The sequence below is a fragment of the Macaca thibetana genome, chromosome 6 (genome assembly GCF_024542745.1).
Source record: "Macaca thibetana thibetana isolate TM-01 chromosome 6, ASM2454274v1, whole genome shotgun sequence".
Classification (NCBI taxonomy): Eukaryota; Metazoa; Chordata; class Mammalia; order Primates; family Cercopithecidae; genus Macaca; species Macaca thibetana.
This window is the reverse complement of record NC_065583.1, coordinates 104,166,362-104,180,101: the sequence shown is the minus strand read 5'-3', so window position 1 is coordinate 104,180,101 and position 13,740 is coordinate 104,166,362. Positions and strand designations below refer to the sequence as shown.

General features: G+C 39.5%; 1 protein-coding gene across 10 annotated transcripts in view; it reads left to right on the top strand.

The window, feature by feature from the left end:
- Positions 1-13,740, top strand: part of PDE8B (phosphodiesterase 8B) — a 344,936-nt gene that overhangs the window by 250,255 nt on the left and 80,941 nt on the right. For all 10 annotated transcript variants that reach the window (XM_050795661.1, XM_050795657.1, XM_050795656.1 and 7 more), the window contains 2 exons: positions 3,138-3,226; positions 10,747-10,825. In XM_050795661.1, coding sequence (XP_050651618.1) covers positions 3,138-3,226; positions 10,747-10,825 — 168 coding nt within the window. The remainder of the gene's footprint in view (positions 1-3,137; positions 3,227-10,746; positions 10,826-13,740) is intronic.

Genomic DNA, 13,740 nt, shown 5'->3' with positions numbered 1-13,740 from the left:
CTTTCACAACTCTCTGCCCAAGCACCTTTTCAAATATGCCGGTTATCCTTGCCTTCTGTGAGGTTGTTTCCCATCACCAAGCTGTTTTGATTGTATTAGATCATCTGCTTTAACTCACCCCTGGGTTGCTAGCTAATTGGCTGGTGCTTCAGTCTGCGGTCCCTGAGTGGGGATCTAGGAACAAATTGTGCCATCACATATCCCACAACAACTCCCCTTGAAGGCTCTGGAGCTGTGTGTAAGCAGTCAACTATATAGATGCTCAGTCCACGCTGAGCCTTTTAGAAACCAGCATCTTAGCAAAGGACGGTTGCAGCTGTTTTTATATCAACTTTATGTGCCTCTTTTTCTATTTGCAAAAATGTTTGTTCAGTTTAACAAGTGTTTATGGAGTTCTGCCTCTGTGCAATGTGCTAGGCATGCCGGGGGCACAACTGTAGGGACACGGTTCTCTGCGGAGAGGCCTTCTGTGGAGTAGGAAGTGGGGAGCTACGATTTATTGTCAGGCCCAGTTCCCAGTGATTTACTTAATCCTCCTGTACATATGAGGGAGTTGATATTTTCTCCATTTTTGCAGAGGAGGAAACAGGCTCAAAACAACTAAACTTGCCAGAGCTCACACTCATGACAAAGTCCAGAAGCAAATGCATGTTGTTTAACTCCAAACTCTATATTGGGTCCACTAAAGTTAGATTTCCCAAGCTAGTGCTTCACAGAACACTACTGTACCAAAAGCTATTAATAGGTGGTCCGTGAAAAAAGGCTTCTATGGTCAAATAAGTTTAGGGAATCAGTGAAAACTCAGTTGCCCCTCCTCCCACACCTGAGAATTCACAGAGCACTTTTGCAACATTGCACATTAGCATTTTAAATGCTCTGAGATATCCTGTAGTAAACAAACCTGCTAACTTTGTGTATCCCAACATTTTCTTTCCATTTTTTGCAAAAACGAATCCATGTTTGTTATAGAGAATACAGATAAGCTAAAAATTAAAATTATTTATGCCACTAGCCTTTCAGATTTATTCCTAGGCAGAAATAGAAATGACTGTGTATTATTTACAAAACAGTGTCATGATATACATACATATCTTTCTATGTTATGCCAGCATTTTCAAACGTGTGTTATCATGGTTTTTTCATGTTTTTACAAAACATCAGCTAACAACCCCCTGAGTTCTGTTATAGGCTGATATATAGCTTTTATCCATCTAAAAGCTCAAATGGAATCTAACCATGTTTAACTTTGCTCTGTAAATCAAAGAGAAAGTGTTTCCCTTCTGTGTATGTTTATGGCTTCCTCTCTTTCCTTAGCCCTTCCCAGTGTCCACGTAAGAATAGTGGAGGACCAGAGGCCCAGGGAAAGCCAGAGAGAGGCCAACCACTCCAGATATGTGGAGCCATCCACTTCAGTGTATATGTGGGGGTGTGTGTGAGAGAGAGAGGGAGAGCGGGGGTGGCGGGGGGAGAGGGAGAGAGAGAAGAGAGAGAGAAAGGAAGGAGTGAGGAGAGGGATTGATTTTTTTCTCTGGCCAACTTGGGTGAAGGAAATCTAAGAAACACATCTTTCAGCAGGATCTAGTATTCTCCTTCTCCACCTATATAGCTACCTGAGAAGCAAAAGAATGTGACTGGTAGTTTGGAATACTTTGGAATTCTGCTTATCTTTCTACTTAGTTTGCCAGCCATATGCTTGGAAAGGCTTGCAGGATGTGTTTTTTTTTAATCAATTAAAATGCAAAACATTTCCCCTTTCCTAAGTAGAATTGTCCTTAAATCTCTTCCCTTACTATTTTTTACTTGCTTTTTTTTTTCTGATTTCATTATTTCTCATTAAGTATTGACGTGATCATGTCAGAGAAGTGCTCAGTTTCCTATATACCCTACACTGAATCATGTAGCATATATGAGAAATGTAAACCAAATTACTTTGGGATTAAGTGAAAAAGGGCCTACTCCTCTTTCAACGTGGGATTTGAGCAGCTCATACCTAGCATAAATGGGTGCTTCGTGGGTCTTTGATGAAGGACAATGTGTGCTGCATTTTCTTCTGCATTATTATTTGCTTATCTATCTGTTCATTCATTCACTACGTTTATTTATAAATACATGAAAGCTTTTTTTTCCATTGAGATGAAACTAAAATTAGCCATTTTAAAGTGAACAATTCAGTGGCATTTAGCACATACACAGTATTGTACAATCACCACCTCTGTCTAGAGACCCTGTTGCAAAACAAACAAAAAAAGCCATTTTCATCATCCCCAAATGTGTTCCCATTAAGCAGTCACTCCTATTCCTCCTCCCCACAGCCCTGGCAACCACCAGTCTGCATTCTGACTCAATCAATTGACCTATTCTCGATATTTCATATACATGGAATCATACCATATGTGAATTTTTCTGTCTGGATTCTTTCACTTAATACTTTTTTCAGGTTCATACATGTTGTTGCATGTATCAGTATTTTATTCCCATTTTATGGTCAAGTAATAATCCATTCTATGTATAGACCACAATTTGTTTATCTGTTCAAATGTTGAACATTTGGGCAGTTTCTGCCTTTTGGCTATGGTGAATAATGCTGCTATGAACACACATGTGCAAGTATTTATTTGAGTACTTGTTTTCGGTTCTTTTGAGTATATACCTGGAAGTGGAATTGCTGGATCATATGAGAATTCTGTGTTTAACTTTTCCCCTGCATTAGGCACTCAGAAAATTAGGAAGGAAGTAAAGAGTAGGCTCTCCCTTCCAAAGAGATCATTGATAATGTGCTGCACACTGAACATGCTGAGTGCTGGGTTTTAGATGATTCTATTAGTGCAATATGAAGCAAAATGTTTCAGTAATTTACATGGCTGGGCAGGCATTCTGTGCCCTAGAGTGTTCATAATATAGTTTATTCTACCTTTGTTATGAAGGAAGTGAAGTGTATAGTATTACTTGCTCTGTTGTTTCTCATACATTTAAACAAGCACTTTGAACACCTTGACAACTGTTTCATCTCATCTTACTTACTAATTGTCTTATATAACGGAGTTACCTGGGGGTAGGAACAACTGTTAAGTTTCTCTGTTTGGCTCTCAGAGAAGTAACTATATATGTCTTATGTATTGTCTTTGCTTTCTTTTCAGAGATTTATGGAGAATAGCAGCATAATTGCTTGCTATAATGAACTGATTCAAATAGAACATGGGGAAGTTCGCTCCCAGTTCAAATTACGGTATGTAGCAAAATGAGACAGTAACATGAGGTTAACAATTCTTTAGAAAATCTTATCTGTCAACAGGCTGATGTTCATGGGTTCATAGCTGAATCCTAGGGATTTTGAAGCTTTTAAACAGGCAATGAATGGCAGCTGGCCAACAGCAGTATCTTAGCCAGAAGGCCCGTTATATAAAGAAATAAATTGGAAACATTTCTTCTTTTGACAGTATTTTCCACTATTTACAGAATTTTAAAATTGTAACCTGGGAAAATGTTTAATTTTTGCACAATTAGATGGAGATTGGGAATAGCCTTGAGGATTATTTTCTACATCCTACTTTCAATATTTATAAATTTTTACTTGGATTGTTACGCATAGGGGTAAACTAATGGCGATATTTATCATGCTAACCATAATAATTGCTAAGTAACCACAATAGCAATTTTATTAAGTCTGTTTGTGGCGTCAATATGCATGAAGTAGCTTTAAGAAACCAGTTTTAAGTCTCTTTACAAGCATGTAGTGTTTTAAGATCTGGCTTGTCACTGGTGCTCAGTTCCAGGGATGGGATTCTCTGGGTGTCTGGCTGCTGGCTAGAATGCTGGGCTGGGGGATGTTCTGCTCCTGGACCCTCTGAGGAATATCAGGGTCCTAGCTCCTGCCTGGTTTTGCTCTGGCTCCACTCTGGCAGGGTTTTTGGACCCTGATGTTTTCCTCCCTTCTCAGTCAGGGAGCAGGGAAAGGAGGAGGCTCTTCTCCACCCATGGGCCACTGCGGGGCCCAGTCCCCAGGAAATTCAGGCTGTGGGATGCCAGAAAAGTCTGTAGCATGGCTTCTCTCTCTGGCTGACTGAGAAGTCATGGATAGTTTGAGGCTCAATACAAAATAAGTAGGAGAGCATCCTATTATAGTGATTATATGCCTTATCTTGATTACTTATTGTCATTCAAAGATGACAAAACCCTTTTCAAACTTAATTATCCTCTGTCCCGGGGAGGCAAAATGAATTGACATAAACCTAGAGAAGCAGTTTCCCCTGGGGTGCACCCTGGTCAGGGGAGTCACTTTTTGGTGGGTAGAGTGCTCTAAGAAATAAAGTGTGGGATAAACAGTCACTTCCTTAGATAGAAAAGTATTAAAAAAAGAATCTCAAACCAGTGGGAAATCAGATATTTTGGGAATTCAGGTATTTTTTAACAGCCCTTGGTAAGAAATATTGCCAAAGACTTTTTGAACGTATAAGTAAACTAGATCCCTTGGTTTATTTTTATGTATATGTTAGCTTCAGAGCACTTCATAGAATTTTTCTAGAAACCCACGTTGCCTCTACTCCATAATTTATGCCTTTTAATAATGTAGATTAATTGTTATTATTCCTGGTGATCTCTACTGTTTTTAATTGAAGGTTAAAAGACTCAGCACTTTTATTTTAGATGTTTACACAGTAAATATAATTAGAAAGAGGGGGGTTTTATTGTGGTTTAATTCTTCAGCTGTGTATTACCCACAATAAAAAATGAACAGCGCAACACTTCATTGCTTTGATACGCAATTCCATTATTTGATTTTAAATAAGTTTCTGTTTTTTTAGGCAACATTACATGTGATGGCATATGTGAGTTGCCAGGAGATGCCCTAATACAGATTCTGCAGTGCACATGGGGCACTGGAGGGCTGTCCCAGGAATGTTAGGGGCACCTTGTCCATGATGAACAGGGCAAAAGCAGGCCTGGAAATTTGAAGTAAATATCCCCAGCCAACAAGAGCATAAAGAAAAGCCTTCAGGTTATTGTACTGATGAAATCTGTTTAGAGCCAGGGCACCAAAGACTTTTTAAGATCTTATCAGATTCAGAACTTTGCAGGTTTCTAAGTACCTACCATTATGTAAGTACTATACTTCTGACCCCTCACTTACTGGAACTGGTTGGGGGCATTGGACCCATTGTTGAGGTCATAATGAAAAGGCTCAAGTTCTTAATACAAATCAGTGTGAAACTGGTGAATGGACCTGACCCAGGAAGGTAGTGGCCCCAGGAAAGAAGGTTTGCCTGGCACATGGATTATCTTGCCTTCTGCACAAGCTTCAGCTGTTGCTTTTTGGTGGGTTCTGCCTCAACCTTATTCAAGTTATTGCCCTTTTGGGTGTGTGTGTGAACATGTGCGTGATTTTATGTGCATATTCCCAGGTATACTATATCTAGGCCCAGCAGATGGAGGCAGTGACCCATGCCATGGCCCCTCCCCAGCTCCTTAGGGCACTTAGGGACGTCTAGCACATATACCTGCACTCCAAGGCAGGCAAGCACCTCTATCATTTGTTGCAGACTGGGAAAATGAGGCTCTTTATTATACAATGCTAGAATAATTATAGTCTAATTATATAATACTTTCCCCTACAATTCCGCCCCCAGCTGCAGCTAAATATGTAGCATTACTGTCATTCTGCAAGGACAGTCTGTACTGCAGGATGATGGTGAATGTTGAAGGTAGACACCTCTGTCCGGGTCCCGTGTCTAGTGACCATATTTACTTAACCAGGAAACAAAAAGGATCACCTGATGTGATCAAATAGAAAATGTAGTCTAATTTTAAGATTCTATTCTATAAAATAACTTTTAAAGATATGAGAACTAAATCACGTATCTGTATGCCTTTGATTAATTACTGTGTTGAATAGAAGAATTTATGAAATGGAGAGTGTCTAGGATAATCTAAATTAAATGATGACTATCTCTTCTGATGTTCTTACACCTCTTTATCATGAAAAGATCTATTTTATCTAAAATAAAGATAATTATTTAGATACTTAGCAGGAGTTTGGGCTGATCGATACATACTAATGCAGTACCAGCTATTGTTTGATTCATTAGTCAGTCTAGAAGTTACATCCAAGTCATTATGTTTATTTCACTCCAAATCTTAAGACAGTAGCAATCCTCAGTTTTAGAAAGAATCAAAATTTTTGATGGACAAAACTGTATTCTGTGGAACACCACATCTCTCAGTATTAACAGACATTTATAGAGCACTCTATTCTCAAATGAGCTCTGCGTGATAGCTATTGTGTTACAGGGGTGGAAACTGAGCTGTGAAGGCTTAAAATAACCAGTCGCTATTGCTTTATTGCCCAGTAATGAGTGCTAACAAGTAGCTAAGTCATGATCCTCTTACCTCTTCCACTCCCTGCTCCCAACTCATCCCAGACTCCTACTGGGATGTGGACTTGTGTTCAGAATCTTTTCCCTACAAGCCACCACCTTGCCCAGTCCTACCCTTGTTCCAGGCAGCCTCAGAGTGTGTGTGTGTGTGTGTGCGCACGTGTGTGTGTGTGTGTTGGTGGAGTCTAGATAGAGCACTTTTGGAAGAGACACAGGAGATAATGTAACCCAACACCCCGACTGACAGAGGAAAACACTGAGAACCTTCACAGCTACTCAGCATGTTGGTGACTGTGGTGGAGTAGAATCCAGGCATCCTGCTTTTTCAGTCTGGTGCACTTTCCACTCAGCGTAGTACTACATTATTTATAGACTTTATACCTGGACCTCTGTAATATTTACCTTTTCTCTCTGGACCTTCAAGGGCTCTTAAGAAGGTGTGGGGAAAATGGTGACACCTGTACTTCATGGGTTTCCACACCTAGGTTACTTTTCCCTTGTGTTTCCTTTTTCTAGTTTTCCAACTTTTTAACCTGAAGAGTAAAACATAAAGATACCTGAGACAAAAGAATTGTATGGTTCCCAAGAACAGATATTAATAAAGCTAAGGTTCTTCTGCCAGAAGAGTATGAATAATTAATACAAGCAATCAAGTTCTAAAACTCTAGAAACATGACTCAAATTGATTATCTCATTTTGCTGCAGGTTTATTTAAATAGAACCATCAACCAAAGAGGTTGAGAGCCTGAATAAACATTGCAGTCTGGTCATGTTTGTCGTGGGGGGTGGGGGTGGGAAATAGTGTGCTCTTTCTACCAATATCCTTTCATTTCAACTGTTGATAAGCATTTACTTTGTCTTGTGGGGCTTTATACTTATTGAAAATTTCATGCTTTGTGGATAATCATAAAATGAATGTTTAATAAATTTTGGAGATTGGATCTAAGATCATGTATAAAGGCAACCTCTTGAATTGATGAAAATGATAATAGTCTGAAGTACCTGTTTATATATTTAGTTGAAACCTGTGTACATAGTTAGAGAAAATACTTAAGCAAGAGAGGAATTTGTCATTTGATAAAATGTGTTAATTAAAGCTTAATTATCCAGCTCTCAAAGTTAACAAATTAGTCCACATAGAGTGTGTTTCTCCACAAGTGACTTCTGAAAGACAGCTGTTGCCCAGGAAATCCCTACGGTGCTTTGTCAAGTTTTGGACCAGGTGCCTGGAAAACACTGTTGATAAGACTAGCTCTTGCTTGTCTCTTATGAGGCAGTGCAGTGACAAATTTGGTAGCAGTTTTAAAGCCCCCTTTTGTTCTTTTCTCTTATTTTAAATTATCATATTTACAAGTGGTGGTACTAAGACAGTATACAGTTCGAATTGGGTAGACTGGAGCAATTTAACTAAGAAAATATACTACTGCACCTGTAAGCCTTTTCAGTTGAGTTAGGTTGATATTCTCCTCTGCTCTGCTAACCCGTATCATGATTACTTGTTTTACTTACCCTCTCACACTGATATCTTCATTTCTGCAACTATAGGATTGGCATCCTGCAGTTGGCTAAAATACTGCACTCTGTACGCATACCTCACTATTATTGAATACTGTTCTTGGTTTGACATTTCAGGTATACTTACGAGAAAAGATAGGCTATGATTCATTTTTTTAACCAAAGCCTTTTGAAAGCCTTAAAGAACAAAGAAGTATTGCTCTGTGATCTGAAACGTAACAACAGGTATCGTGTGTTGAATGCTCATATTGTCCCAAGCACTTCGAGAAATGCCTCACATAAACTATCTGTTTTGATCTTTACAAAAACCAGTGAAATACATATTATTATCCTCATTTTATGGATGAGGAAACTGAGGGCCACTGAAGACAAAAAGTTGCCTCAGGTCGCATAATTGGAAAAATACAGAGCCAGATTTCACCCAGTTCTTTCTGCCTTCTTCCTTCTAAACAGATCAAAATAGGATGACAAAGTTAGAATGCCTTTATGAGTGGAAAAAATAACATTTTTCAGAGTTTTTCTTTTAAAGAAAAAACATCAATCCAGTAAATCAACAGTTTTTTTTTTTTCTTTTTGCAATGTGTAAGAAAGCTTTTTGTTGGGATTCTTTAAACAGTCAGTATAAATAACAGAGCTCTAGCTACATGCTTGCTGTGTTGGACAGTAAATAGCTTACTGTATTTGGAGTTGCTCTAGATTAGGAAATTGGTTAAAACTGTAACAAAGAAAATGAGAGTCTGATTCCAAATATTGTTTATGCATTTAGTTTGAAAGATGACTTTTTTCCCCCTCAAAGCATATTGTTGGCCGGGCGCGGTGGCTCAAGCCTGTAATCCCAGCACTTTGGGAGGCCGAGGCGGGCGGATCACGAGGTCAGGAGATCGAGACCATCCTGGCTAACACAATGAAACCCCGTCTCCACTAAAAATACAAAAAAATTAGCCGGGCGTGGTGGTGGCGCCTGTAGTCCCAGCTACTTGGGAGGCTGAGGCAGGAGAATGGCGGGAACCCGGGAGGCGGAGCTTGCAGTGAGCCGAGATCGCGCCACTGCACTCCAGCCTGGGCGAGAGAGCGAGACTCCGCCTCAAAAAAAAAAAAAAAAAAAAAAGCATATTGTTAACCTTCTTAGTCTGTTAGGATTGCAATAATGAAATATAGTCATGCATCATTTAATGATAGGGGTATGTTCTGAGAAATGTGTCGTTGGACGATTTTGTCATTGTGCAAACATTGTAGAGTGTACTTACACAAACCTAGATGGTATAGCTTACTACACATCTAGGCTACATGGTCTAGCCTGTTGCTCCTAGGTTACAAACCTGTGGAGCATGTTACTGTACTGAATACTGTAGACAGTTTTAACACAATGGTATTTGTGAATTTAAACATAGAAAGGCACAGTAAAAATGCAGCACAGAAAGATTTAAAATGGTGCACTCGTATAAGGCACTTAGCATGAATGGAGCTTGCAGGATTGGGAGTTGCTCTGGGTGAGCTGGGGAGTGAATGGAGAGGGAAGGCGAAGGCCCCGGGCATTATGTATATATGACTGTAGACTTTATCAGCTTTGTACTCTAAGGCTACACAAAATTCATTAAAACATTTTCCTTTCTTCAATAGTAAATTTGCCTTAGCTTACTGCTACTTTTTAACTTTATAAACCTTTATATTTTTAAACTTTTTCACTCTTAAGAACATTTAGCTTAAAACACAAACACATTTCACAGCTGTAGAAAAAATTTGTTTCTTTATGACATTATTCTGTCAGCTTTTTTCTATTTTTAAATCTTTTTTTTTTTTTTAACTTTTTAAACTTTTTTGTTAAAAATAAGACAACTTTGGCCAGTGCCTACACAGGGTCAGGATCATCAGTATCACTGACTTCCCCTCCACATCTTGTCTCACTGGAAGGTCTTCAGGGGCAATAACACACATGGAGCTGTCACCTTCTATGATAACAATGCCTTCTTCTGTGATACCTTCTATGGTAACAATGCCATCTTCTGTGGTACCTTCTATGGTAACAATGCCATCTTCTGTGACACCTTCTATGATAACAATGCCATCTTCTGTGATACCTCCTGAAGGACCTGCCTGAGGCTGCTTTACAGTTAACTTTTCTTAGTAGTAGAAGGAGTATTTTATCTAAAACAATGATGAATAGTATAGTAAATACATAAACCAGTATCCTAATCATCTCTTATCAAACATTATGTACTGCACATCATTACTGTATTGCTGTATGTTTATACAGCTGATAGTGCAGTGAGCTTGTTTACACCAACATCATCACAGACACGTGAGGATGTTCTGTCTGCTACAACACCACTAGGCAATAGGAATTAGGATTATAATCTCACAGGACCACCATTGTATATTGAGTCCATTGTTGAAACATCGTTATGAGTTGCATTGCTGTACCTTAAACTGAGTAATTAATAAGCAACAGAAATGTATTGCTCACAGTTCTGGAGGTTGAGAAGTCCAAGATCAAGGTGCCAGCGGGTTCTGTGTCTGGTGAGGGCCCGTTCCTCATAGAGAGGACCCTCTCTATGCCCTCACATGGCAGAAAGTGCAAGGGAGCCCACTGGAGCCTCTTTAATAAAGGCACTAATCCCATTCATGAGGACGAAGCCCCACAGACTTAGCCACTTCCCAGAGGCTCTGCATCTTCATACAATCACATCGGATGTTAGATTCCAACATATGAACTTTTGGGAGACATCAGCAGTCAGACCATGGCAGTAACAAAAAGTACGTAGATTTGATGAACCTGGTATCTGTTTACTTTGTTAAATTAACAGATGAAATGTGAATGGTTTTCATAGAAGAACTAACTTCAATCTTTTATAACTTTCAGGGCCTGTAATTCAGTGTTTACAGCATTAGATCACTGTCATGAAGCCATAGAAATAACAAGCGATGACCACGTGATTCAGGTATGGAAAGAAACCATCTCTATCATTAACATTCAAAATGAACCTTTCAGGTTTAAGCCACACTTTTTATCAAGTACTTTCCCATCAACCTCACATATCAGCACATTTTCTTAGGAGAAATAAATATCAAGCTGTGCAAAGAATACTGATAGACTTAAGAATTAGATATTCAATAAAGAACAAAAAATGATTACTTCAGATCAGAACCTGCAATTTCTTTGACAGAAATGGGGTTTAAGAAAATTTATTTTTTGAGACAGATTCTCATTCTGTCGCCCAGGCAGTGGTCATCTTGGCTCAGTATAATTTCTGCCTCTCAGGTTCCAGTGATTCTTGTTCCTCTAAGTAGCTAGGATTACAGGCATATTACAGGCATACACTCAGCTAATTTTTATATTTTTAGTAGAGATGGGGTTTTACCATGTTGGCCAGGTTGGTCTCAAACTCCTGGCCTCAAGTGATCCACCTGCCTTGGCCTCCCAAAGTGCTGGGATTATAGGCGTGAGTCACTGCACCCAGCTAGAACCGGGGTAAATTCTTTTGACCATCTGTGAAGACACTATTCACATAGAAGTAAGTCAGAATGGTACAGTAAATGCTTATAAATGTCTATGGAACAGAATATTTTCAAAGACATTCATTTGTTTACCTGCAGTGGGTATTCTAATTATAAAGCATTCTTACATGAATGTCATCTTCCTAAGGAAATGTGTGTAGCAGAGAAACCTTTCAAGAAATGAGGTATTCTTATTATAATTGTTGGAAAGTAAGACATCTGTATTTGTAAAATACTCTGAAATATAGACTTTCCACAAATTGGTGCTTGTTTGCCTGCAGTTGGTTTGCAGAGTGGCATGGAGTGTGAGGAGCACTTGTCATCAGTAGAGCACCAAAGACAGTGGGCAACACACAGTGAAGCCCACAGCAGAAGCCTCACATTTGTCTGCCCTCATCTCCCAGTGCACACGTACACACCCTGTTCTCATACCAGACCAATAACATCAGTAGCCCACCCTGCCTAGGCCTTGTCATCAGCACTTTCATTAGGTTGTCTCGTTTCTATTCAGTAAGGGTAGGAAAGAGAAATCATTGCCCTATAGTGCAGATGAGGAAACTGAGTCCCAACAAGGTCAAGGAACTTATCCAAGGAAAGCCTTAGTACTAAACATCAGAACTAAAATATGTAGTCATGTCTCCAAAGCCTTCCTACCTGGTTTCCTGTTTAGCTGTATTGTTAGAATATGTTTTCTGGCTGCCCCCTTGAAGTGTATCTGAAGGCTTCTTCATGTTGCTGGCTATTAGTGGCCCACCTGCCCACAGGTCTGCCTCTTGGACCTCAGAGAGAGTCCGACATGTTTCTGTTACAGACCAAGCACAAAAGTCCCACGTCTCCCTTACTTATACCCAGACTTGAACAATCAAATCTATTCATGAAGCACATTTTCTTGGCACCTCCCTGTTTTGCAGTGTGCAGCTGGATTTCATTTCAGAAATGAGGAGAAGGGGCTCCCTGCCCCTCCACCTGTAATCTAACAAACAACTTCTAGAATAGGGAACAGTCTTTCATTCTCCAGTTATCAATTGGTGGTTAGAAAACCTGTATCCCTGGGAGAGGTACTATTGTGATGGTGTCACATTATGATATTAATCATCTCCCAGCCTTTGCCATGAACAGAAAGAAACAGGTGCATGAGGCCAGTATAACAGATGCCTGTAAAGGAGAGGTGGAAGGAGAGTCACTGCCTTTAAAGGGAAACTTGGATTCTGAAAGAAGACCTTACAGCTTTTTTCTCTGGGAACCTTTTCATCCTCCTTTAGGAAAATGTACCAGCAATCTGTAGTATGGAACTTAAAACGAGAAGAAGGAGGAAGGAGCTGGATAGAGGATGTTATATGTATGGTGAAATTACCTATGTGCTATAAATTTTGAGGATGTCATCACTGGATGGGATAGTTCATGTATGATTTTACTTGATATCAGCATCCTTTTCAGGGCACTCCAATCAAATAGTTAGATGCTTTTTTGAGTACAAATCTTCAGAGGTCAAGTAGCAGCACTTAAAATTTAGAAGCAATACCTATCTATCTGTGTCTATCCATCTATTATCTATCCACCCATCCATCCCTCCCTCCTATCCTTCCTCTCTTCCTCCATGCCCCTATCTATCTAAACTATATATTTTCTTTAAAACACTTAATATGGTACTTGCCATATACGAGGCTCAGTTCTAAGCATTTTACATATACTCATTTATTTCTTGAAGCAATCCTATGAATCACATATCACTATTGTACTCATTTTACAGATGGGGAAACTGAGAACTAGGGAAGTTAAGTAATTTGTCCATGGTTTTGTAGCTAGTAATTGGCAGAGCCAGGATTTGAACTTAGGTGTCTTGGCTCCAGAATCCATATCTGGGAGTACCTGCTGCATTCTGAGGTTTCAGGAACCCTGGTGTGAAAGAAGGGCCATGACTTCTACCCAAATTTACAACTTAATAGGGAAGGCAGAAGGAACACATATGAAAAGGTGTCAGAATATAGCTAACAAATAAAGAAAATAACATATTCTCTAATGTTTTCTATTCATTCATCAAATAGTTACTAAACAGTCCTGAGTATCCAAAGATCGATTCAAAATAGCCTTTGCTCTTGAGGAGTTGAATGTCCACTGGGAAAGAGAGATAAACAAAAATTTAAATTCGGTGTAATAAGTCACTGAAAGTCTGCACAGGCATCAGTGGCAGCTCTTGGGAGTGGACTAGGTTAGGGGAGTCAGGGAAGGCTTCCTGGAAGAAAAGAGGGATAAATTGGAGTTGGAGAGGGAAAGAGACCGGGAAAGGAATTGTAAGCAGAGAAAGCACGTGGGGGAAAGGCCGGGAGATGAGGGAGACATGCAGACAGCTCAGCAGCCT